Source organism: Carcharodon carcharias, chromosome 10 (assembly GCF_017639515.1).
Source record: "Carcharodon carcharias isolate sCarCar2 chromosome 10, sCarCar2.pri, whole genome shotgun sequence".
In the NCBI taxonomy this organism is placed as follows: domain Eukaryota; kingdom Metazoa; phylum Chordata; class Chondrichthyes; order Lamniformes; family Lamnidae; genus Carcharodon; species Carcharodon carcharias.
Window position 1 is genome coordinate 129,936,519 of NC_054476.1, and position 27,665 is coordinate 129,964,183.

The following is a 27,665-nucleotide window of genomic DNA, read 5'->3' on the forward strand; positions in this document are numbered from 1 at the left end:
ATTCCACCTTAACAGTCCAAAGACTGAATGTGCCCAGACCTAACAGAACCATGTCTTCCCAGGTATAGAGGTGTTCCTCTGGATTTCAGACAAATTGATCTGCTGAATCTTTGTAAGCATTTTCTTGTGTTTCTTTCTTCAAATCACAAGAACTGTGGATATCCCTAAGCAACTTTTGCTTTTGACCAGAATAAATTACAGATTAATTGACACTTTGGTGCAATGATCAGCTGTCGATTCAGTGGAAGTATACAGTTGCAATCTTGCTTTGAAAAAGCTACAGCCAAGGAAATGAATCATCCCCCCACCCCATCTAATTGTGCATTCAAAGTATTGAGCTTATGAGACTAAGTGTGCTTTTTTAAAAGATCAGCCCCAATACAAGTTATTACAATTTTTCATTAACCTGTTCCTTTCATTCCTTTGAGGATCATCATTGTTTTTATTAATTAAATTCCTTTCATTCTTGTTGGATCTGTTTGTGGGATCCTGATCATGTTGTTTGAAGCTTCTCTGATGGCTTACTGTGTAAATCTAATGCCTGCCTGGTCAGTACTAAGTTAGCCAGTCATCAACTGGAGTTGCAGTTGAGGTTCTACAGATGCTTGGTGCCTCAGATTCAGAAACAAATTCAACAAAGGTTCCAGCTCCTGAACGTTGCCCCCAGCTGTAAAGTGCAGAAGCCAAGACATAGTGTAAAGACAATAATAGTTTAGTAATAAATAATTATCCATCGCATGGGTGACTTCAGAAATACTTCAGAGGAAGTGTGGCCTCACTTGTGAAATTGACCCAACTGTATGTGAAGGGTGTTGAAATCTGGAGAATGAGGCACACTGTACACAATATGTGTTGATTGATGAGTATTCACCCAATTAAACCATAAGGCCATAATTCTTTAATGTAGATTCAAATAATTTATACATTAGCATCGAAAATTTCAGAAATGGGGTTTCCCAGGAATGATACAATTGATCTTTTTTTTATATTGTATACAGTCAATCTCTTCTTTTACAAACCTGTCAATCCTCTGACATTTCAGGTGCAGCTGCTGCAGCCAAAGCTGCAAAATATGGAGGTAAATCTTAATACTTCTGATACCAAATTTAATTGTTAGTTTATAAAATCATGAAATTATTATACTGCCTTTGAGGTTAGAATAAAGTGATGTTCAATTTAAAAAGGGAGAAATGTTCCTATTGTACATGATATATAATCAAAAAGTTTAACTTTTTGTAAAGATTAAAGTTATGACTCTTTTTTTCATTTATGATGTGTAATTAAGTAGTGCAATTCTCTAATTTTAGAATGAACATCTTTTCTTCTGTGTTGGGAGCATAGTACTGGGTTGTAAGGAGTACCCCAATGCAGTTGTGGTTAGACAAGTGGAATAATATTTAATGTTCAGAAAGGGCTAGGAATATAATTTTCTGATGGTGGATTACAGAAATGTGAAACCATCTTCCACTCTAGTCTACCTATCACATGTGAATTAAAAAGTATATATTTTTCTTGGTGAAGAGATACTGGAACCATTGGGAAAAGATTTGATAATTGTGAAATAGAAGAAGAAACGAATAGACGTGAAACAAAAATTGAAATGTGTGATAAAAAGGAACTGGATCAGAATGTCATCGGTGGACAGATTTAGACTGTAGAGGGATATCTTCCTTATATCCATATAAATAAAATAATATTGCAATGATGCCTGTTTTGTTTATGTAGAGAGACTAATACTGAGGTCAAGGGTAATACGGTGCATAATAGTGTGGAACAGAAATTAGACAGTGTATTACAGGCTGTGAGGTTGGGATTTAGAGGAGAGGGTGGAGTTTGGATGATCTCTTCTGTACTGGGACCTGTTTTATAATACGGCATAGACAGTTGGGATGGAAATCTCTATCAGCTCACTTGAAAGGACCAAACTGATGTAACATTGGATAGTCTCAATCCAGTTATTTGACACAACATCTTTTTGGCTTCACGGCAAAATCAGAGTCGACCTGCTTGGTTTGAATTTGAACGTAGCTTGGCAGTTGACTGTTTCCTGCTGCATTTTCTATGGCAACATCTCTTCCACATTAACACAATAAATTGGAGCAGAAGCAGACCATATAGGCTTTGAGCCTGCTCCACCATTCAGGACGGTCATGGCTGTCCTTGGGCTTCAACTCCATTTTCCCACCTGCTCCCCACATCCTTTAATTCCCTGCGAGTCTTCTCTCTTTTTAGTCCCTAAGTTACCATTTATTTCTGGTATGAAACTTATGTCTTCTACTATGAAGACAGCCACAAAATATTTGTTCAATGCCTCTGCTATTTCCTCACTCCCAAAGATGCTTTCCCCTGTCTTTGCTTCTAAGGGGCCAACATTTACGTTAGCTATGCTCTTCCTCTTTACATACTTATAAAAGGTCTTATAATCTGTTTTATATTCCTGACTAGTTTTTTCTCATATTCTATGCTTCTTTCATTTTATCAACTTTTTGGTGGTCCTCTGCAGGTTTCTAAAACATTCCCCATCCTCGGACTTGCCACTGTTTTTTGCAACATTGTAGACCTCTTCTTTTAATCTAATTCTATCCTTTAACTTCCTGAGAGAGACATGGTTGGGTCTTTCTCATTGAATTTTTGTTTTTCAATGGAATGCATTTTTGTTGAAGATATTGAATTTTTAAAAATGTTTCCCTCTGTTCTAAGCCTTTTGGCTTATTTACCCAATTAACCTTAGCCAGTTCTCCCCTCATATGTATGTAATTGGCTTTGGTTAAGTGTAAGATTCTTGTTTGTGATTGGAATATGTAACTTTCAAACTTAACATGGACATCAATGGTGTTATGACCACTATTTCTGAGAGGATTTTTTTACCACAGCATTGCTAATTAACCCATTACACAATGCTATTTCCAAGATAGCTTTATCCCCAGTCAGTTCCACAATATATTGCTTCAAGAAACTATCATAAAAACATGCTAAAAACCCATCTCCTAAAGCACTCTTGCCAATTCAACTGTCCCAGTCTATAATGAAGATTAAAGTTCCCCACAATTATTGCATTGCCTTTGTTACATGCTCCAATAATTTCTTGTTTAATGCTCTGTCCAATGGCATATCTACTGTTAGGGGTCTTGTAAACTACTCGCACCAGTATTTTATGACTCTTGCTATTCCTAATTTCCTAATTTCCACCTATACTGATTCTATTTCATGATCTTCTGAGGCTAGATCCTTTCTCACTAAAGCCCTTATATAATCTTTTACTTTCAGGACCACCCCTCCTCCTTTGTGATTCTGCTTATCCTTCCTAAATATTGTGTACCCTGTAATATTCATTTCACAACCTTGATCACCTTGTAACCATGGCCAGGATTTTATGGCCCTGCCTCAGCATGTCTCCCACCGGCGGATGTGGCAAGCCATTTAAATCTCCATTTGGTCAACGGGACCGTAATATCCCATCAGGCGCAAGGGACCTTAAAATCCTGGCCCATGTCTCTGTTATGGCAATTCAATCTAAATCATTTATCTCTATTTGTGCCACTATCTATCTTATTGTGGTGCTTTGTGCATTCAAATAAAAAACCTTTAATTCCAATTTTTACTTCTGTTCTCTGAAATGTCCTTATTCGTTGATGTACAAATTTTGTTAAATTCTCTGTCCCTTCCTGACCCATTCTGCTTGTCCTTATCCACATTGCTATACTGTTCTGATGACGTGACCTCTCTCATTGAATTTCTAAATCTCCCTTCACCCAAGCATTCACCTGCCTCTGTTAGTTTAAAGCCCTGTCAACAGCTCTAGTTATATGATTGGCGAGGACACTGGTACCAGCCTGATTCAAGTGGACCCCATCTCAAAGGAATAGCTCACTCTTCCCTGAGTACTGATGTCAGTGCCCCATGAATCAAAACCCCTTCTTCCTACACCACTCTTTCAGCCACGCGTTTAATACTCTAATCTGTTTGACCCTATACCAATTTGTGCGTGGCTCAGGTAACAACTTAGAGATGATTACCTTTGATATTCTACATTTCAATTTGGTCCCTAGCTCCTCAAATTCCCTTAGCAGAACATCATTCCTGGTTCTACAATGTCATTGGTTCCCTCATGTACCATAACCACTGCATCCTTCCCTTCCCACTCCAAGTTCCTCCCTAGTCTTGGGGAGATGTCCTTAACCCTGGCACCAGGCATGAAACACAATCACAGGAGCTCCTGGTCACAGCTACAGAGAACAGTATCTATCCCCCTGATTATACTGTCTTTTATCACTACCACATTCCTCTTACTGCTCCCATTTGAATGGTATCCTTCACAATGGTGCCATTGGTCAGCTCAGTTCACTCATCTACCTTGCCTCTTCTCCAGCTTCTGCTTATCCACACAGGTAGCAAGCACCTTGTACCTGTTGGATAAAGTCAGGAGCTGAGGCTCTTCCATCATTACATGCTGATTCTCCTTACCAGCCTGACTCGCAGGAACACCCTCCTATCCCTGACCATTGACCAACCCTAAAGTTCTGCCTAACCTAAGGGATATGATTGCCTCCTGGAAAAAAATGGCCAGACAACTGTCTCCCTCCCTGACACACCACAATGTTTGCAACTCGGCCTCAAGCTCAGCAACTCTTAGCCGAAGTCATTTAAACTGCAGACACTTGCTGCAAATATAGTTGCCTGGGGTTGCAATGCATTTCACAGATTCCCACATGCTGCAGTCATGACATACCATGCCATCTCTGTCCAACCGTATTTATTTAATTGGCCAATCAGTTCATAATTTACATAGATAAAGAAATAGAAGGTTGCATTCACCTAACTCTGAGATAAGGAAGGAAACTCAGCAGTCGCTGGAGGTCAAAAAAAAGTCGAAAATGGAGCACCTTTTTTCCCCTCTGCACCAAATTCCCACCTGAACCAAATTCTCAACTGCTCACTCCATCTATGTCTCACCCTGGCCTAGTTTCATGTCCATGTGTCCCTCTCTCCATGTAGGTTCAAATCCTCCATGCTTTCTGTAGTGCCTCTGATAACTCACTAGCTAGCTTAGCTTTCTGCTACAGTCATTATAACCTATTGGGGCAACCACTTTCAGCTGATAGACGGAAAACTGTCACTTCAGGCAGCTCCCTGTTTATCTAGCTGTTACACTAACAATGTTTCAAAGTAAGAACCTAACTCTTAATCTAAATTTAAACTTATGAAAAGCTTAGCAGAACTTACCACCTGAACCAATTCCCAACTACTCATTCAATCTATGTCTCATTCAGACATGTTTCCACGCACCCCTCTCTTGAGACGGCCCCTCAATCAGAGTCCACTTGCCAACCAATCAGCGCTCTCTTCTCATCCAGTATTAATTGTTGTTCCCTTTACTGTAGGTAATTGCGCGATCTGTCCTGAGAAGTGCAAAAGCTTAATCAGCATGTATCTTTTCTCAGCAATGCTCAAGTTCTGTATGACCAAACGACTATTGGTCTAGATGTCTTTCCCAATAATTATCCCCCTTGCTCCATCAAAAAATACGAATAAAAATGTGGAGATTAAAGTGAAGCTAAAAGGATTGATGGTGGTTGTCTTAAACTCTCATACTATTAATGATGATGTAGCTATATCCAAATAGCATTAAATATTAAATAGATAAAAATTATGTTATAAGGTCATTGATTTAGTAATTAGCTGAGTAGAATATCTTGGCAATAACAACTGTGGCTAAGAGAGCTCCATTCAATAAATTAATCTGTCATGTTAACCAAATAGACCAATGTAGCTTATCAATGTCTCAATTTCTTGTGCAGGAGTTCAAAATGGAGCTTAGCAGTTTTCTTAATGTTGAATAGTACAGTGATTCTGTCATTGAATAGCTATTGTGTACCTAATGCATTGGTAATAGAATAAAACCAATTGGCATCACCTGAAGGCAGTTTCATTTTAATAAACATCAGCATAACACCATTAACATCTGTATATAATACTGCACAAGTATTAAGTCTTTCTCATCTGCTTCTTCTTACTCTGAAGTTCCTGTCTCCTTGCTTCCAACATCTGCCCCTGCTCACATGTGATGTGTGCCTCACTGTGTAACAACCTAGCAATCTCTACTCCATTATGCACAGAAGTATGTGTATCTGTGCTGGTGGAGAATGAGTCATGTGATGGTGTATTTTTGGCATGCTTGCCTTCCTCTGAGGACTCACTGACCTGGTCTGTCATCAGCTCCTCTTTTATGCTTGAAGGACCTCTAGAAGATTACTGACATGAGTTAGTGCTGACATTGAGAAAGAGTACAAAATTCAGCATAGTGCATTCCGTGATAATTCAGTTTTGGTGACATCAGTTTAACATTAGTGACTTAATGCCGGGTGACAGTGTGATATCTAATGCTGTCACCAGGTCCTTGAGCTCCTCCATCGCCTCTCCATCACCTAGAGCATGTTCCAACCTGCTGATCGCCATGACATACTTCACCTATGCAGTCAACTTGGCTATCACTGCCTGCCCACTCCTGATTCTCTGCCTCCCCCTGGAATTATGCACTTTCTTCTACAATGAGAGAAAGGAGACAGTTATGAATGTGAGGAGTGGAATGTGTGTTGAGGATGGAATGAGAACATTTGAGAAGAGTGACTTTGAGTGCGAGTGTTGGCTGTTCAGATGGAGATTTGAGGGGGTGCCTGGCAAGAAAGGAGTAGTGGAGCCACAAAATGCGTAGGTCAGAGGAATGTTGTGCTGGAGAATTCTAGGCATGTCAGAGAGCGATGGATGCCATCTGTAAGTGGTATGTCACTCACCTTTCCTGACTTACTGAGGTCATTAAATCTTTTTCAACACTATATTCAGGTCCTAAGCACTATACTACTGCTGCTCATGACCTTTACTACCTACACTATGCCTGCTTCATTTGGGTGGCTGGCCTCTTTCCCCCCATCCACGGGGAAGAGGACCTTCCTTCTGGCCCTCATTGCCCCCAGTAGAACTTCTAGGGAAGAGTCAGAGAACTGGGGGAGCTGCTTTCCCATATTTCCCTTTTATGTTCTTGCCTTCAGTATCCTTCAGAACCAAACATTCCTGCAGTCATTCTGACCCCTGCCATGGTCCCTTTAATGAAAGAGCCTTTATGGGCACAGTGCAGGCTGTCATCACGACTATACTCCGTGATTGTCTGGGAAACCCAGAAGCAGTGTGCTAATGCCATGACTGAGTTAAAGAGCCACAGCAAAGCCCACTTCAATTATCAATGGTTCCCAACTCTTCACCGCCCTCCATACAACTTGCAGGTTGATTCAGTTAAGATTTTGCCCATAGTTGCCTCATGTCAAGCCCCTGAAATAGTAGTCTGGTCTTCTCCTTCTGAAATAAAGGAAAGAAAGAAAGACTTCCATTTATATAGAGCCTTTCATGACCACCAGACATCTTGAAGCACTGTATAGCCAATGAAGTACTTTTGAAATATTCACTGGTGTAATGTAGGAATGGTGATGACAGTAAAGGTGAGAGAAGAAATTTTTTAAGATACATCCATGTGTAATTGCTGAGAAATATAAAACATTTAAAGCAGTGGTGCTGCCCTCTGGCTTACCCTATTTGTATTCACCCTATTCATTTGCATATTTACATTGAATTACATTCAAAAGGAAAATCACCATAATAATCCAGCAACACTAAACCAGCATCAGTAGTCCAAAAGTTTTTAAGATACAGATTACAATTAACTGTAGTGTCCACAATGCCAGTAATGGTACACATTGCTGTTAATATTAAGCAATATAGAAACATAGAAAATAGGAGCAGAAATAGACCATTCGGCCCCTCAAGCCTGCTCCACCATTCAGTATGATCATGGCTGATCCTCTATCTCAACGCCATACTTCCACACTTTTCCCATACCGCTTGACACCTTTAATGTCCAGAAATCTATTTCCTTCTTAAATATATTTAGTGACTTGGCCTGCACAACCTTCTGTGGTAGAGCATTCCATGGGTTTATCACCCTCTGAGTGAAAACATTTCTCGCATCTCAGTCCTAGATGGCCTACCCTATATCCTGAGACTGTGACCTCTTGTTCTAGACCCCCGAGCCAGGGGAAATATCACCCCTACATCCAGTCTGTCCAGCCCTGTTAGAATTGTATATGTTTCAATGAGATCCCCTCTTCTAAACTCCAGTGAATATAGGCATAGTCGACCCAATCTCTCCTCATACTACAATCCTGTCATCCCAGGAATCAGATCATTGAACCTTCCCTGCACTCCCTCTATGGCAAGCATATCCTTTCTTAGACAAGGAGACCAAACTGCACACAATACTCCAGGTGTGCTCTCACCATGACTCTGTACAGCTGCAGTAAGACATCCTTGTTCTCGTACTCAAATCCTCAAATGTGGCTAATCCAGATGATGCAAAAGTTCAAATGGAGTTAAACCTCTCACAAAATAATTTTATATTTGGTTGACTTATTGGGTGGAGAGATGTCAATATTAGAACCACCTGTAAATTCTTCTCAACTCTGTGCCTCCCTCTCCAGAAACTCCTTGATATCAAGTCCTGGAGGAACTACAACTTCCTCCAATTTAACAATGAGGAGACCAAAGCCATCATCTTCAGCCTCCACCACAAGCTCCATTCCTTTACAACTGATTTCATCAGTCACTCTTTCAAAATCAACACTTCAGAGCGCAGACATTTCTCACACTAAACTTCAAATTCACTTTTCTGATTTCACCCACCAACACCAACCCTGCAAAAAAATCTGGTGTATGGAAGAAGCTAGGTCAAAAACTAATGGTAATTGTGTGAAATTAGTTTGATTCAGCTTTGACCAGAGAAACTAAATTATCAAAAGGAACTTAATTGCTCTGTTATTGTAGGAAGAGAAACTATGAATAAAAGAATCTGTTCAACAAAATAGAATCAATGATAACTGCTTTAGTTAAGGAAGCATTGGTTACTAAAATCATCCTTGGACTGTTAATTGTTAATTAAAACAATGTATGTACTTTTTACAAGTATATTGTTTATTTATATAAAATGGTGGAGTGCCCCGAAAACAAAATACTTCTCCTAGACTGTTTACTGCCCTGAAGGAACTATCAGTCATTGCGATGTTCCTCATACAGTTATATATTAATTTAATATTTAATGACCAGCTCTGTATATTAATATCTCCTTTCTTGTGCAATTAATGCAGGTGCTCCAGGAGGTGTAGCAGGTACTTTTTCTTTTTTGTTCTTGATTTACTAGACCTACGAATTATGATATTAATCAACTGTCACCATTTCAACAAACATCATGTTCTTTTATTAGTGAAATTAATAATTGTAACTGTCCTGGAATATGTATGTGACCTGGAATTATACCAGGGCCAGAATTTTCCCTTTGGTGTGTAAAATGACGCGTGGTGACATTGCGCGAGTCTCCTGATGTCACCGTGCGCCATTGCGATATTTCGTTGGGTGGGTGCGCGATGATGTCCGATGCGCACCCGCCATTAGTTAACGGGCCACTTAAGGTCCTTGACTCACCAATCGACGCTGATTTTTCAGCACTCGTGCAATCTTCGGGTCGGCGCATGGGCGCAACGGGCAGGTAGGTAGGACACATTTGTATAAACCTCATTCACAGGTGGGATAAGAGGGCTCAGTGGGGTCGTGAGTGTGATCTGTCAAATATTGTTTTATCAAAGTTACTGATACTTGCCTGTGTGATCTGCAATAATTTAAAACGCATACCAACTGCTTCGTCTGGACTCATAACCTTCAGGTCAGCACTCTGCGGGGAGGAATCTTTTTTGAGCCTGCAGGTTTTAGGAAGCTTTCCCTTAGCCTGGGAATGGGAGCTGAACTCCCCACTGGAGGCACTTCCTCCAAGGAGGAAGGGAGGGCTAGAAGGGGGAGGAGGCCAAGAGTGCACATTCAGCCTCCAGGGAGGACAGGCGCAGGCACAAGGGGTGCAGGGCCAAGAGGTAGTCCAAGGCAGAAGGGGTCACAGAAGACGCCACTATCCTGTTGCCAGGGTATACAGGCGGCGAAGCAGCTACCTCAATGTGGTAGAGGTGCAGTGCTGAAGAAGCCTCCGTCTCTCAAGGGAAACAGTCAACTATATCTGTCAGATAATTTGGCCTGAGATCTCCATGAACTGTATGGATGGACACCCCATGCCAGTGGCCCTAAAGGCCACAGCTGCTCTCAACTCCTATGCCTCTGGCTCCTTCCAGGGGTCAGTGGGTGATCTTTGCGATTTCTCCCAATCAGCTGTCCACACTTGTGTCAAGGAGGTTACAGACGCTCTGTTCAGGTATGCATTGACCTTCATCCACTACCACTGGGACCAGGCAAGCTAGACAGAGCGGGCCAGAGGCTTCGCAGTGATTGCTGGCTTTCCCCGCGTCCAGGGTGCTATAGGCTGCACACATGTGGCCATCAAGGTGCCAGCAGGTGAACCCAGTACCTTCGTCAACAGGAAGGCCTTCCACTCCATGAACGTGCAGATAGTGTGTGATCACAGGATGCTGATTCTGCAAGTCTGTGCCAGGTACCCAGGCAGCTCCCATGACACCTACATCCTCAGACACTCCCAGGTTCCGGGGTTCTTCAGTGCTCCAGCCTGGCTTGATGGATGGATGCTGGGTGACAAGGGCTATCCCCTCAGAAGGTGGCTCATGTCACCTCTCCGCCATCCAAGAATAGAAGCTGTGCAGCAGTGCAATAGGAGCCACACCTCCACAAGGGCTGTGGTGGGGAGAGCCATTGGTCTTCTCAAGATGCACTTCCAATACCTGGACCGCTCAGGGGGCGGACTCCAGTAACCCCCAGATCGTGTGTTGCTGATAGTGGTTGCATGCTGCACTCTCCACAATCTTGCACTGGAAAGGGGAGACGCTGTGCACGATGAAGATGTAGACTCAGTGGCTGCGGCTGCAAACGATGAGTGCAGTAGTGAGTCCGAGGATAACAACGCACAGGGAAATGCTGAGGGGATAGGCGCTGACCCGGGCATATTCCAGGAAGGCAGGGACACCTGGGAAGGCTTTAATCCAATGCACCTTCAGCTAGCACACCACATATGGACCTCCAGGACAAGCCTGGGCTGCAGGCTGCATACTTGATACCTAAATGCAAAACCTACCTGGATAGAAACATTAACTAAGGGCCTTGTTAATAAAGCTGAATGTCCCACAAATCACTCATAACATTATTGGAAACCATCCAGCTGCAGAAGAAAAGGGGCACCCTCAGCCATGGTGACATGTCTGAATTTAATATTACCAGCAAAGGAACTTAAGAAAACAAAATGACAAAGGTCTTAAAAATCACAACAACTCAAAGACCTCATTGCGAGCCAACACAAAAGCACCAGTGATAAACCCGTGGTGTGCCCCTAAGGTGTCTTTTGTTTACACTTTTGGGTGCTATGTCTTGATGCTGCCCCCTCGCTGGGAGTGGCATCTGAGACAGCTGCTGACTGTGCTGTCCTGTTGGCCTCGATGACCTTGGCGGTCGTCCTCTGGCTCGTGGAGCCTGTGCTGGCCCCACCTGGGAGGGAGCTGCCAGTTTCACAGCTGGCATCTCCCCAGTCGTTGTAGCCTCACCAGATTCAACGGTCACTGGCAGAGGGACGGAGGAGCTGCTGCCCTCATCCGGAGCGCCCTGAGAGGAGCCCACAGAGACAACTGGCAGCTGCTGCGCCAAAGTGAGGTCACTTCGGATCTCCCTGCTCACCGAGGATGGATGGGCACCGAGCCGGGAAAATTGGTGTCCAGACCATCTCCCACACTGGCACTGACCTGCTGAGGTCAATGCCAATGTGACGGCTTGCTGGTCTGAGCACATCCCCAGGAAGCCCTGATTGGTCTCCTGGGGGAGCCTCTCCACGAGTGTTGCCACTCTCTCCATGGAGGATGCATGGCATTCGGCATGAGGCTCATTGCTTCGGTGATAGTCCGTGTAGACTCTTCCACCTTGGAAACCAAGCCAAGCATAACCTCATGTATCTCCACCAGATGCTCCCTCACACCCTGCCACATTTCCTGTGATTGCAGCGTCGTGGATGACTCCAGAGGCACATCATTAGGCACCAGCTGAGCATATACCTGGTCCCCTGCAGTCCTCTGACTGCTGCTGCCATGGGCACTCTCTGTCTCTGCCAGCTCCTCCAGTGACTGTGAAGTGCCCTCACTGCTGTGCCCTGGGACACTAACTGATGTTCTAATTCCCACCGAGGTGCTAATATCTGCGCTGGTGCCTGCCTGGCAGAGATGGTGTGATGCTGGTGAGACTTCAGGGCCCTCAGGTGTGAGAGGGGACCTCTGGTGCTCCTTCTCCCGGGCCCTGCTCCACTGATGCTGAAAGGAAGAACAAGGACATTGGATCAGTTAACCTGGAGACAATATCAATGTGCATCCATGTCCCCCAAATCACTATGCGCTCAGCCTTCCATAAGCAATGGTCAAGCCATGTTGCAAACTTCAATCACTGAACATTCAGCACTGCCATGGCTGCTGGGAGAACAATGGTGACCTCACTGCTGGGCAAACATACCTGCCCATGGCACCCCAGCCTCACCGGCACTGGTGGACCTGGGCGCATGGTCCCTCTCCAAATCTAGGGCCTCCTGCCCGAAGTGGCTAAGAATCGCTAACTGTGCCAGCCTTACCTGCTCGGCTGCATTATGTGCATTCTTCTCCTGAAAAGGAGAGAAGAGCATTGATTAGTGCTACTTGTACCTGGACTCTCTTCCACTAGACGGCCCACCCCAACCAGAGTGGGACATTGCAGGATCCAGTGTCTTCTCACTCCGCTGCTGTCGAACACTCACACAAAGATGCTAGGTCTGTTCCCCCCACCCCCACCCCCTTGGCCAAATGCTGCCTACATCACATTAGGCACTACACAGTCTTCCCTTCCATAGCAAGGAGGCACAAGCATGTGGAGCACAGAGGACAGCAGATCGATTGGTGCCACGCCACTTTGAAGCTCCCCTCCCAGCATGTCATCACCCTGACTTTGACATATCCTGGAGTTCCAGCACTGCGCCTCGGTGCAGCTCCTCCAGGTTGCTCCCAAAACAGTAATGTGGGTCTCAGTATACCACATGCTGCGGGGGCAGAACCCATCTCTTCACCAACCTCTCAGAGTGACCTCAGCATGGGCAATATCTGCCGGCCCAACCAGCGAAAGACACAGGCTGTCAATGATTCAATGCAGTCACTACACTCAGACTTGAGGGGGGGGGGGGAGCTCCAAGGGAGAGAGCCAACCTGCTGGATTAGGTGACCAATGCCAACATGGTACTCACCTTTCCCGAGCGCAGCAGGTCATTGAAGCGCTTGTGACACTGGATCCAGGTGCATCGCACCACGTCGTGGGAACTCACTATCTCCGCCACCTCCTTCCAGGCACATCTTGTCATGTTGGGGGGCCTCCTCCCCCTGTCCTGGGGGACTAGGACCTCCCACCGTGCTGCCACCTCCTCGAGGAGGGCAGCAAGGCAATCATCAGAAAAATGAGGGGCACAATGCCCCCCTGCCCTACCCTCTTGCCTGGCCTGCACACCAGCAGCGCTTTGAAAGGCTGCAGCAATTTTTTAAAACAGACAGCCAGGTCGCCACTGGACCCAGCAGGCACTGCAGTCCCATCGCTGCCCACCCATTCATGCTGGGCGGGCCTTAATTGGCACGGACCCCAATCACGATTGGGTTCATGCCCCCTCCCACACCGCCCACCTGACAGGCAGAAAATTCTGCCGCAGATTATTTGGTCTTTGAACAAAAGACTGATAGATTTGTTGAGGTTGCACAGCACGATGAGCCTATTTGTCTCCTTGTATGCCTTGATTCTATGGTCCTGAAATTCCTGGGCTCTGGAGAAGGCAAAAGCCTAATAATTATTTGGTTGGGGAAGGGCGAGAAATTTGGTGTGGAACATCATTATGTCAGGAGTTTCATTGCTGACTGCAAATTTGAGGCCAAGAAATTTGAAGGAGAGCAACGGATTAATGTTTAAGATAGAACCAGATCTAATCTTATGAAACATTATCCTTACATTTTCTTTTATATCTATTATACATGCTGGTTGCCTTACTAAGCATGTCCAGCATCTTCTGCTTTAATTCAAATTTCCTATAGTTGCAGCCTTTCCTTTTATAATTCAAAATAAATCTTAATTTCCTGAGTATTACTGTGCATTTAACAATGAAATTCAGTGTTTTCAGAAAGATAATCCTCTGGCATGTTGGCTGCACAGGAGTACAGTGTGAAAAACTTGGCATCCAGACCATGGTTCAATAGATGTAACTGTATCTAGTGATTCGGTACAGAAAGAAGGAATACTAATGAAAACATAAGCCCGGATTTTCACTCCTGGGTGTGCAGAGTTGGGACACTTATGGTTCCGCAAACCCAGCCAGGGAAAAGAGGCCTGGAAGTTGGCATTTTTGTTCTGGGAGGGGCAGGCTGGATTAGAAGTTAGGCCCAGTGCCCCTGGAACGAGTGCAAATATAGGCTGGCCGGAAGGCCTGCTTCTGTTTACAGGCACCGTGTGAAAGACTGAGAAAAAACAATAGAACAAAAAACATCCCTCCAGCCCTCATCCCCTCACACCCCACACACTCCACATGCCCTGTCCATGCCAACCCATGGCCATTTCATGCCCCCACTCACCTTTCATGAACTCCCATATCCTCCATCCCAATCTATACCCTCTGCCCCCCCCCCACCCCCCCCCCCATGGATTCCCATAGTCTCCATGCCAATCTATCTGCCGTACCCACCCTTTATGGCCCCTCATACACCTTATGCCACCCCATGCCCCTGTACCCACCCCCACAGCCCCTCATACCCCCTTTTCCAACCCATGCCCCCCCATTAATGTTCATGGCCCTTTATAGTCCCTATCCCAACTTAGTTTCAACTCATGCCAACCAATGGCCCCACCCACCATCCTTTGCCCTTACCCCCTCTGTGCCAACTCATATTGGTATCCGTGGGCAAATCTTAGGAGCCATGCAGACCCAAAATAAAAATACGTGCGTATTTATGAGATCGCTATTAAAAAAACACTGATACAAAAAAGCATGCCATACATTGAAATTCCATCAGCTAATATTTTATAAAAACAAAAACTTCATTCAAGTATTTAATCCCTTCCCTATGAACACAAGCATTCCACTTAAGTACTTAATCTCATATGAAATCAAACATCTCTATTCTATAACCCCTCAGAGTTGTCAATTAAACTGATCACTTAACAGGCACCCCACTCTGATAATGTTAGGTTTCAAAGTCAGTTATGTGGTACAAATCCCATAACGATAGCACTCAGGCTTATGTCAGCAGACAGAGTGAAATATACAGCACTGATTTTATTTTAAATGCCACACATTTTCTTTAATTTAAAGTCCAGCATAGTTAAATCCCTTGACAGCTTTGACAGTTCCAATGAACTTTGACAGTTGCAACGAGCTTTGACAGTTCCAATGAGCTTTGACATTTGCAATGCATTTTGACAGTTCTTTGAAAGCTTGACAGTTCTTTGACAGTTCTTGGATGTGGGTTTGGAAGGTGCTATCAAAGGAGCCTTAATGAATTCCTGTAGTGCATCTTGTAGATGGTACACACTGCTGCTACGGTGCATTGGTGGCAGAGGGAGTGAATGTTTGTGGATGGGGGTGCCAATCAAGTGGGCTGCTTTGTCCTGGATGGTGTCAAGCTTATTGAGTGTTGTGGGAGCTGCACTCATCAAAGCAAGTTGGGAGTAATCCATCACACTCCTGACTTGTGTCTTGTAGATGGTGGACAGGCATTGGGGAGTCAGGAGGTGAGTTATTCATCACACAATTCATAGCCTCGGACCTGATCTTGTAGCCACATTATCTATATGGCTAGTCCAGTTCAGATTCTGGTCAATGGTAACCCCCAGGATGCTGATAGTGGGGGATTCAGTGATGGTAATGCCATTGAACATCATGGGGCGATGGTTGGATTGTCTCTTATTGGAGATGGGTATTGCTTGACACTTGTATGGCGCATATGTTACTTGTCACTTGTCAGCCCAAGCCTGGATATTGTCCAGGTCTTGCTGCATTTGGACATGGACTGCTTCAGTATCTGAGGAATCGCGAATGTTGCTGAACATTGTGCAATCATCAGCAAACATCCGCACTTCTGACCTTATGATAGAAGGAAGGTCATTGATGAAGCAGCTGAAGAAGGTTGGTCCTAGGACACTACCCTGAGGAACTCCTGCAGTGATGTCCTGGAGCTGGGATGACTGACCTCCAATAATCACAACCATCTTCCTTTGTGCTAGGTATGACTCCAATCAGCGGAGAGTTTTCCCCATGATTCCCATTGACTCTAGTTTTGCTAGGGCTCCTTGATACCACACTCAGTGATTTCAAGGGCAGTCACTCTCACCTCACCTCAGGATTCATCTCTTTTGTCCATGTTTTAACCAAGACTGTAATGGGGTCGGCAGCTGAGTGGCCCTGGCACTCTTTCCATTTCTTTACTGATGATTGCGAGTAGACTGATGGGGCAGTAATTGGTCGGGTTGGATTTGTCGCGCTTTTTGTGCACAGGACGTACCTGGGCAATTTTCCACATAGCCGGGTAGAACCCAGTGTTGTAGCTGTACTGGAACAGCTTGGCTAGGGGCATGGCAAGTTCTGGAGCACAAGTCTTCAGTACTATTGCCGGAATATTGTCAGGGCCCACAGCCCTTGCACTATCCGGTGCCTTATCATGTAGAGTGAATCGAATTGGCTGAAGACTGGTGATGCTGGGGACTTCCGGAGGAGGCCAAGTTCGGTCATCCATTCGGCACTTCTGGCTGAAGATTGTAGTAAATGCTTCAGCCTTATCTTTTGCACTGGTGTGCTGGGCTCCTCTGTCATTGAGGATGCGGATATTTGTGGAGCGTCCTTCTCCAGTGCTTAATTGTCCACCACCATCCATGTTTGGATGTGGCAGGACTGCAGAGCTTAGATCTGGGTTGTGGAATTGCTTAGCTCTGCCTATCACTTGCTGTTTATGCTGTTTGGCATACAAGTAGTCCTGTGTTATAGCTTCTCCAGGCTGCCACCTCATTTTTAGGTATGCCTGGTGCTGCCCCTGGTATACCCACCTGCACACTTCATCAAACCAGTATTGATCCCCTGGCTTGATGGTAATGGTAGTTTGGGGATATGCCAAGTCAAGAGATCACAGATTGTGTTCGAGAACAATTCTATTGCTGCTGATGGCCCACAGCGTCTCATGGATGCCCAGTCTTGAGTTGCTAGATCTGTTCGAAATCTATCCCATTTAGCATGGTGATAGTGCCACACAACAAGATGGAGGGTATCCTCAATGTGTTGTCCTCATGTAATCAGGCCTTGGAGGAGAGCTGTGAGCCAAATGTATGGAGGGTTATCCTTTGTTCCAAGCTGCTAGCCTGTGGTTCTTTGCAATGGCCTGAAGGTATCGGGAATGGCACACTCTTTCAGGATGAAGGTGTCCTGGCTGTTACCAGGATGGCAGCATTCATCAACTTGATGGTCTGGGCATGATTGCACACCAACTGCATGTTACTGAAGTTGAACACTTTATGGTTATAGTAAATCTTTCTATTTACATATGGGACCCGCAGTTCCTCATGCATGCAGCTGATGGCTTCTTGCACCATTAGGAAATCCCCTATCCTGGCAAAGCCATGTACCCGCTCCTCCTGCATCTCTTGGTTAGAAAGAAAACAATGAAGTCTCCCCTCATGGCATATAGGGTGGCCAACAACTGTTAATGCAGCGATGGACAACAATCTGGGATATATTGGCATCCTGCCTGGATGGATCCAGATCTGTGACCACTTCCTTGATGATTCTCAGGCACCTCAGGCATTGTTTCTGGCTGAAGTGGAGGTAGGAAAAGTATTCCCAGGTGGATAGGGTCTTCTGTGGATTGCCCTCCTCCTCCTCCTGCCGCTTCACACAGCTTCCCCTCTCTGCAGCCACAGTTCCATTTCCTTTCATGATGCAGACCAAGCAACTGCAGCCCCCATAACTGTAGCAGGCTTTCTGCAGCCAGGCCACAAAACTCAACTGACTTGTCAGGGTGCAGTAACACTCCTTTTCAAAACCAGCAAGTCACCAAAACTCCTCCAAGAACACACCACAGTACTTCCACAAACTTTGGACGAACAACAATAATTCATAAGCACCTCACCTACAAGTTGAATGGCCGAGCCATTAAATAAGGCTCATGGAGGTGGATCCCTCATACAGTTGAATGCATATTCAGCTGTGAGTGATTTGTAGAGGGTGTTAACTGGACTTGCATGATTCAAGTTTGCAGAATGTGTGTCAAATCAGGCTGAGAGGCTCCCTACCATTTTGATGACTTCAGACTTCCATAGCGCCAGCTCCAGCTCCAGCGGTGCGACAGAGCAGAATTTTGTGTCCAGACACTCACCCTTCTCCACGTGACTAGTGATGCAAAGGGAGCCGACCTAGGATGGAACAGAGGGTGGAGTCTGCCAAAACCTGAGTTACCACATTCCAGAAAACAGTTGGGACTTCACAAGTGATCAGAGCAGGCTTGCCAGATGAGGATTAGAGTGAGTTGAAATGAAATAAAAATAGAAAATATTTGTAATATCAGCAGGTCTGGCAGCATCTGTGGAAAGAAAAGTAGGTTGAAATTTAATGCCCCCTCCCCCACCAGGAAGGGGCTGGAAGGCGGGGGGGGGGCATTTAATGGGGTGGGAATGCCATGGGGCATGGAGATCCCATTGCGTTCCCCACTCCCCCCCAATTAAGTTCAGGGCGGAGAAGTTGAGGTTGACTTTCCCACACCTTGAGGCCCTTAAGCAGCCAATTAAGGGTGTGCGTGACTGCAGCCTAGGGTGGGAGCCCTCCTGCTTGGGCACCTACCTGACTGGCCCTAGTAAGCCAACCCCATCTACTTGGGCTTCGGGGCTATAATCCTTCGCCCAGGTTTCTTGCAGTACCAGCAATGGCCACCACTCCTGGTAGCACTACTGGCACTGAAGAGTTACCAGCCTCTGATTGGCCAGCAGCTCTTGGAGGTGGGATTCTCATCCGGAAGGCTCCAGGAATCCCAAAGGCAGCTAAGTGCCTGATTGGGATTTAATCCCATCAGGAGTCCTAGAAATGGTCACAGCAGTGTTACCACCAGCTTTCTAGCTTGTGGAGAGTCACACCATTGCAGCCATTATATCCAGCCCACAGTCTTTGCCAGATGAGATAATTTTATCACAGAGGATCAAGTCCTACTGCTGAAATCGAAATTAGGAACTGACCCAGCACCAATGGGTAGTGGAACCCTGGGGCAGCATTTTCCTGGCAGTAGCCAATTAACAGGCTGCCACTGAGCCTGCCATCCAATTGAGGGCAGCAGACTTCCCAGAGCTGCCTGCCAAACCAGAGGGACACCAGCTCAGCAGCCTCAGCAGTGCCACTGTTAGCAGTGACTGCTGCTGAGGCTGCATCAATGCCGAGACACCCTTGAAGATCGGTCAGTTTTTTGGGGGGAAGACAGCACCAGGAAGGCAGATCTCAGAGACTGGGGGTGGGGAGGTGAGGGGTTGAGTAGTTGTTCAGGTTGTGGCTCCTTGGGTGTGGAGGAACCATTGCTGCTTGGTGGTCCCTTTATGGGCCATGGAGTGCTCATCAAGGAAGCCCCCCTTCCACCCCGGGAAGCCACCAGGGTTTACCTGGCAGTGTCCCTACTTGTTGGCAACCCATGCTGACACCAGTAACATGCTGCTGGGAGTGGGGGATGGCCCTTAATTGGGAGTTCCCTTCCTGACACCTCCCACCTCCCAGCCTGTCCCAAAAAGGTCAATAATCTTTTATCAGAACTGGGAAAAATTGGAGATGTAATAGATTTTAAGCAAGTGAAAGGGGGGAGGATAGGAAAAAGAATAAACGGGAAGGTCTGTGATAGGGCAGAGTGCAGGAGAGATTAAATTATGAAAAGGCTTGGTGATGGGACAAAGAAAGAAGCAAAAGATGGGTCTAGAGGAGATGTGAATGACAGATTAATTACAAACCCAGCCACCAGCAATGATACTGGCATTTAGAGTCTAGAGTTGGGATCTGTACAGTGAGTTACCATGAGGAGGGATTAAGATTAGTCACTTACCACCATCCTGGATGGCCTCAGCAGTTCTTTTGATGATTGGGGGTGGGGAGAATCCATGATTCTAAGCATTATCTTCTCAAAGAGACTTGGGGGATGGAGCCATACAGGTGCCCTGCTGGTTCTTTGGGGTCATCCTGTTGTTATAGGCCAACTTATTGTGCAGGAGAGAGGACACAATGTCAGTGTCAGTGTTGTACTCTGTCCGGGTGATGTTTAAGCCAAGCTGGGGGAAAGGGTAGCTCATATGGCAGTTTCCCAGAGTGAGGTCACAGATGGGTCCTACTGCAGGGGTCTCAGATGAGGACTTTGATGGGGTGGCCTACAGGATAAGGCTGATGAGCACGCTCAACGAAATCCTTCATGCAAAAGCAAAATACCGCAGATGCTGGAAATCTGAAATAAAATAGAAAATGCTGGAAATACTCAGGAGATCAAGCAGCATCTGTGGAGAGAAACAGGTTAATGTAAGTTTCAGGTCAATGACCCTTCATCAGAAGTCTGTCTTGCTCCTGATATGTCTGGTGAACTGGCAGGACTGCTGGATAGTCTTCTCTGACAGTCAAGGAGCATTGAGGAATCCAGTTCCTGAACTAGTAATCCGGAGACCCAGGGTAATGCTCTGGGACCCAAGTTCGAATCACGCCATGGCAGATGGTGGAATTTGAATTCAATAAAAATCTGGAATTAAAAGATTACCATATAACCCTTGTTGATTCGATTGTTGTAAAAACCCATCTGGTTCACTATTGCCCTTTAGGGAAGGAAGTCTGCTGTCCTTACCTGATTTGGCCTACATGTGACACCACACCCACAACAATGTGATTGACTCTTGAACAAGGGCAAGTAAGGATAGGCAATAAATGCTGGCTTGGCCAGCGACCCCCACATCCCATCAATGAACTAAAAAAAATGCTGTAATCTTTATGTAAATAGAAGGCATTGGGTTCATGAGAGTATTGAGGTTTTTGAAGAAAGTGGCTATCATGGTAGAATAGCTGGTAAGTGTGTAAGATATGAGTTGTAAGTAAGTGACTGGTTGTACTTGTCATTGTGTGGGCATGAGGAGAAGTACTTAGTGGAGGGTGGGCAGTGTTTGGAGTGCTGTGAAAGTTGTCAATATTGAAGCTCAGTGTTTAGAAAGTGTGTTAGCCATCTTCTTACTTTGTTAAATCATTGATTTTATTTCTGCATTGCAGCCCTGTTCTTGGGACAATGATACTGGCATTGACACACTCAACTATCTCCACCAAGTCTATTGTTTTCTTTTTTTAAAATGAGGGAGCACTTTGCACAACATGTAATCATTGTAAATCTTCCAACCCCTTTCAGTCAGTTGCCATCACAATAATAGGTGTTGTTTAAATGAGCCAGCTAAGTATATTAATATGCCAATTTTTGTGTTGTTAATATAGGTGCCCCAGGAGGTGTTCAGCCTGGAGTTCAAGCAGGTAAGGGCATTTATCCACCAAGTTGCCAATCAAGTTTTATCAGGTCATTCACTCTAAATTAGATTTATTGCCGCTCTTATTTCTCCATCAATTTTGCAATTGGACGGTCTCGAGACTAGTAATAATTTTAAAAAAGCACAGGCCTAAACCCCCTATTGGCATCATGTTACCAAATCACAGAATTACAGGGTTTTAATGGCACAGAAGGAGGCCAGTCGGCCCATCGTGTCTGCACCGGCTCTCCAAATGAGCATTATGACCTAGTGCCATTGTCCTGCAATTTCCCCGTACCCCTGCACATTGTTTCTATTCAAATAATCATCTAATGCCCTCTTGAATGTCTCGCTTGAACGTGCCTCCACCACACTTCCAGGCAGTGCATTCCAGACCCAAACCGTTTGTTGTGCGAAAATGTATTTTTCTCACGTCACATTTGCTTCTGTTGCAAATCTCTTGAAATCTGTGCCCTCTTGTTCTTGATCCTTTTACGAGCAGAAACAGCTTCTTCATATCTGCTCTGTCCGGTCCCCTCACGATTTTGAACGTCTCTATCAGATTTCCTCTTATCCTTCTTCTCTCCAAGGAAACAGTCCCAACCTCTCCAATCTATCTTCATAACTGAAGATTCTCATCCCTGGAACGTTCTTGTAAACCTCATCTGCACTCTCTCCAATGTGTTCACATCCTTTCTGTTCTTGGGGCAATGCTACTGGCATTGACGCACTCAACCATCTCCACCCAAGTCTATTGTTTTATTTTTTACAGTGTCCAAAGCTGTACACAATACTCCAGCTGAGGTCTAATAACTGTCTTATATAGATTCAGCATAACCTCCTTGCTCTTGTACTCTATGCCCTTATTAATAAAGCCCAGGAAACTATATGCTTTATTAACTGATCTCTTCATCTGTCTTCCACCTTCAATGATCTATGCACATGTACACCCAGGTCTTTCTGCTCCTGCAACCCCTTCAAAATTTTGCCCTTTACTTTATATTGCCCGTTCATGTTCTTCCTACCAAAATGCATCACCTCACAGTTCTCAGCATTGAATTTCATCTGCCACCTATCTGCCCACTCCGCCAATTTGACTATGTTCTTTTCAAGTTCTACAATGTCCTCCTCACAGTTTACAACACTCCCAATCTTCATATAATCTGTAAAGTTTGAAATTGTCCCCGCACACCAAGATCTAGATTAATATATATCAGGAAAAGCAAGGGTCCCAATACTGACTCCTGGAGACCTCCACTATAAACCTCCCTCCAGCCTGAAAAATACCCATTGACCATTTTTCTCTGCTTCCTATTTTTCAGCCAATTTTGTATCCACATTGCTACTGTCCCTTTTATTCCATGAGCAATAACTTTTCTCACATTTCTGTTGTGTGGCACTGTATGTGACAATATTTGTGTGGCACAAATTTTCTCCACTTCATTGAAAACCTTGAATAAATTCAGTGAGGTGTGTTTCATACCAACCGATAGGATTCCTGTGCAACTGTTGCAGAGCGCAGATACTTGCAGCAGCAGATAGCCAATGGAGAGATTCCAGAAGTGTAATTGATACATTCTTGGTGGTTCTTCCCAGCAACTATTGCAATGCTGAATACCAATAGCATATGGCCCACCCTGTGCTCTGTTTTACTATGGTAGTACTGATAGAAAATGCACCAAATGGCATCATTCTATGATTAATATATTAGTTGAATATACTGGCCCATATTTGGGAGGTTAAAAGTCGGTTACTCCATTTTGGTTTCCTCTTGATCTCACGGTCATGTTATTCAGTACTCAGTCAGCTTGGTCAGTTATGGTTATGGAACCTGAAGTCTCCTACTCTGAATATATTCTGTGCTTCCTCCAGCAACACATTAGTAATATCAATGAGAGGTCTTGTGGCATAGTGGTGGCCATGAAAGGTGTGTTTATAATGTGGCCAAACAGGTTAATTATCAGCCTGTAAATACTTCCAATATACCTGATGACAGGTGGTAAGAGCAGGAGAGTTTCCTGATCAGCCATATAGCAGAAGGCAATGTAAACCACTGCCGTATTTTGCTAAACATGATCATGGATCAATCCAACGGAAGTCCATGGTCACCAACACCCTCTTAGGGCATGGTATCTGAAGGAGGAGGAAGAGGAATATCAGGGTGCTGAATGGCATACATCACAGTTGAAGACCAGTTAATTAATTTGAAGAAAGAGCAATTTCTATTTGAGATAGTATGTATACGCATTTGATAAAGCAGATATTCCAGAAGGTGTATCAAGTAACTTGATGTCTCACCAGAGATTTGATTACTGTCTCGCTTAATCAGTCGTTAATAGTTAGATTTTAGGATTCAAAACAGGTAGGTTGGGTCAAACCAGAGGTTAGAACTTTAAAAATCCCAATCAAATGTCAACATGCCACTTTTGGTTTAATGGAGGCTGGTCAAGAAGTGGATAGCCAACCTTCCCCCAGGGGACAAGTTGGCAATTTAATTATTTTAATGAGGCTGGGAACTGTTAATTTAATCCCTTTTACATATTCAGTTGTGGCCTGTCAGATTTCCCAGACCTCAGGAAAGCTGTAGGAAAGTGAGGACAGCTTAAGGGAGAAGGGAAGCGCCTTTACTGCACTCCAATGGGCCAAGGCAATCAGGAGTGCTTCCCCCAGTCCTCCAAGCCCTTGAAGCTCCCCACTGCTGCTCATTCAGAACTTACTGCCTTTTAGCATCACTGTGATCTGATATCGAACACCGCCCCTAGGATAGCAAACCACGCTCCCAGAGATCAGTGATCAGGAGCAGACAAATCTCCACCATGGGGCCTCCCTGGATCTGTAGCCTGCTGTAGAGTCCTCGCCATTTGACTGGAAATCAAGCCTCCCAACCAGGCTGACTTCTGGGTGAGGAAACCTGACAAAAACAAAAACTGAATGACATGGATGCATTCGGGGAAATCTGGGATTTCCCATCTGAAGCTCCACCTCACCCGTTTACATAACTCATCCCTGTTGATAGCTTGTCTGACCCCAAAAATGGAACAGCAATGCTATAAAATGTCAAATTAAATTTTAAAGTGACAGCCATGACTTGGTTGGTGGCACATTTGCCTCTTAGTCAGAAGATTGAGTTCAAGTCCCAATCCCACAAACATCATGGCTGACACTCCAGTACAGTACCGAGTCAGTGCTGTACTGTTGGAGATGCTGTCTTTTGGATGAGAAGTTAAGCAGGCCTTATCTGCCCTCTGAGGTGGTGCAAAAGATCCCATGGTACCATTTCAAAGGAGAGCAGATGAGTTATCCATGGTGCCCTGGCCAATATTTATTCCTCAATCAACATCACAAAACAAAGCAGGTTGCCTGGTTGTTATCACATTGCTGATGGTGGGAGATTGCTGTATGCAAAGTGGTTGCTGCATTTCCTACATTACAACAGCAACCACAAGTCAAAAGTATTTTGACTGATTCTTGAAACATTACATCAGCTGCATGATCCGGAACAACTAGAAACATGAGGCAAAAACATCTTGATTATTCATTGAGATTTAAACCTTTAACATTTCTCTCACTTCTTTCCAAAATTAGGGTTAAGTAATTTCCAATTTTCAAATTGGTGCTTTTGGGTACACATACCTACTCAAAAAATAAAATGGAAGAATAAAATAGATTATAATTTGCCTCTTCTTATTAATGCTCCTTCCTTATCCTTCAATTGTTATTTGAGATGGATGCCCTATAGCAGTAATCTTCAGAATTTTTTTTTAAATTATAGTGATACAGCACTATATAACAGTCTAAAGTGTTCTATAGCAATTAGTTACTTTTTGAAGTGACATCACTGTTGTTAGGTGACTACAGCAACCAATTGACAATAGGAAGCATTCATACATACAGCAAATGCAGTAAATAGAGAGTAAAACCATTTTAGTGGTGTTATTTGAGAATGGATGTTGGCAACGACACCAGAAGAACTCCTCACTCTTCTTTGGATAGCATAAGATTGACATCTACAGGTAGGTGGCCTTGAGCTAACACCTCATCCAACGGACAGCACCTTTGACAATGCAGCATTTCTTCCATTCTACAGGGAAGAATAGTAGTTAGGAAGGATAACAGTTTGTTTTATGTGTTGAAGTTTATTTATTTACTTATCCCCAAAGCCAAGCGATAGCTTGCTCATTTGCCAAGTTTAAGTTCCATCATTTAGTTTGTAGAGCTGATACTCTGATGAGTGTTGAAACGAATGTCTGGAATTTTAAAAAGAGCATGGTTCAGGGTTCATGTTATTTCACTGTCAGCCATTATTGGCCAAAAAATCCTAAATTTGCACTATTTTTGTAAAGAAGTCATTTATTATTTCTAATTATTAAATTCTTGTCATCCCAACGTAGGTATTGGTGTAGGTGTGCCGCCAGGCACTGGAGCTGTACAACCTGGCATCGGAGTGGGTAATTTACTGTCTTCTGAAAGACATTTTTCTCCATTATACTCTTTGTAGCCTGTATAAGTCTGTCTCATCCCAATCCTGTGTAAGTGATGGTATCACAATGCACAGTGAAATTAATATCAAAAGCTGAAGGAAAATTAACTGCAGATTGCTGCATTCAGTAAAGATGCAGTAAGGGAAGGTTGATCATTTTCAATTTAAGTGTTTGCCAAAGAAACATCTATCCATTAGCTTCCTGAATGGCTGAAGTTTTCCATTGCTGGGCCACCAGCTTTTGATATTCCTTTCCATTAAGATGAATTGTGTGAAAATGTGCCCTTGCCAACATGTTGAGGGCACAAGCAAGAAAACTTGAATAACAAGACTGATAAAAATAGGTATAGTGGGACTCCAGGAATTATCACAGCTTAAAATAACACTGTATGGGTGCATTAAAAAATAATGCATTCAAGTTTCCTGCAGTCCAGTGAGGCAGATATTTATTCAGTCCATGAGGCTCTTTTGAGTGGAGAAAATTTATGTGTTCATCTGACTCACTGTGATCAATTTTCAGTAGTTTGTAGCCTGTGTAGTCTAAAATAACTGACTGAGATTTTGGAAATGCTCCGAGCTCAAGAGTAACCAAAAGGTACCAAACTGGGGGAAGCAGGAGAATCCCAAATATAATACACTGGAGCCTTGATATATACAATATATACACAAGTCAAAGAAGATGCCCGAGGAACTTTAGGATTTTCATATTTCTGATTGACATACAAATGATAGTTACAACACTCAGTTTTATTCTTCTTTATGTTGTTGTATTCATCTGTTTGAATCTAATTAAGTCCAAAGACATAGGGCAGAATTTTCCCCCCCGTCGGTGGGGACGTTTAGGAATGGGTGCATGGAGGCGCGCCTCTGATCGGTGCCCCCGATTGGGGGCACGCCGCCATTTTACGTGTGCGGGCCAATTAAGGCCTGCCCAGCCTGACATCCACAAGGAAGCGCTATGTGCTCCCTGTGCGGGTGGGGGTGTTGGGGGGGAATTCCTAAGCTGAGAGTGGGCTCTTTTGCGCATACACGTGAAAGAGCGCACTCATCTCCCTGTGGCTGAGTGCTGCCTCAGGGAGATCGGCTCCTGTCTGAAACAATTTTAAAAACAGAAGAAATAAATTTCCCTGATATGTCCCCTCATGTGACATTGTCACATGAGTTGGGACATGTCCATCACTTTCATTGACAGCTTTATTAAAAATTTTAAAACCTACATGAAATCTCATCCCGCCCATGGATGAGGTTTCATGCTTTTTCTGAAGCCCGCCAGGGCTCCCGGCCTGCCCGCCAACCTTAAGGTTGGACAGGCAGGTCCATTAACTATTTTCACTACTTTGTCAATGGCCTCAATTGGCCATTGACGGGTCGGCGGGTACACAGTTGATTCTGTTGAGCCTCAGCTGACCTGAAAATTGAAATGAGGCAGGGTGACGTTGGGAGTTCGGTCCAACGTCATTTTATACATCGGCGAGCGGGCCCCGCCCCCTGCTCGCCAAACGGGAAATCCTGGCCATAAAGTTTATAATTTCAGTGCTTCTCCATCTTTAGTTCAAACTTTCTACAGGTCAGTGTAAGCAAAACAGCCTTCCTAATTGATTGTCAC

The 27,665-nt window shown here is 44.5% G+C and overlaps 1 protein-coding gene across 4 annotated transcripts in view; it reads left to right on the top strand.

The window, feature by feature from the left end:
* LOC121283291 (elastin-like) overlaps positions 1-27,665 on the top strand; it is a 315,972-nt gene that overhangs the window by 190,526 nt on the left and 97,781 nt on the right. For all 4 annotated transcript variants that reach the window (XM_041197705.1, XM_041197707.1, XM_041197704.1 and 1 more), the window contains 4 exons: positions 1,043-1,078; positions 9,189-9,209; positions 21,551-21,586; positions 25,971-26,027. In XM_041197705.1, coding sequence (XP_041053639.1) covers positions 1,043-1,078; positions 9,189-9,209; positions 21,551-21,586; positions 25,971-26,027 — 150 coding nt within the window. The remainder of the gene's footprint in view (positions 1-1,042; positions 1,079-9,188; positions 9,210-21,550; positions 21,587-25,970; positions 26,028-27,665) is intronic.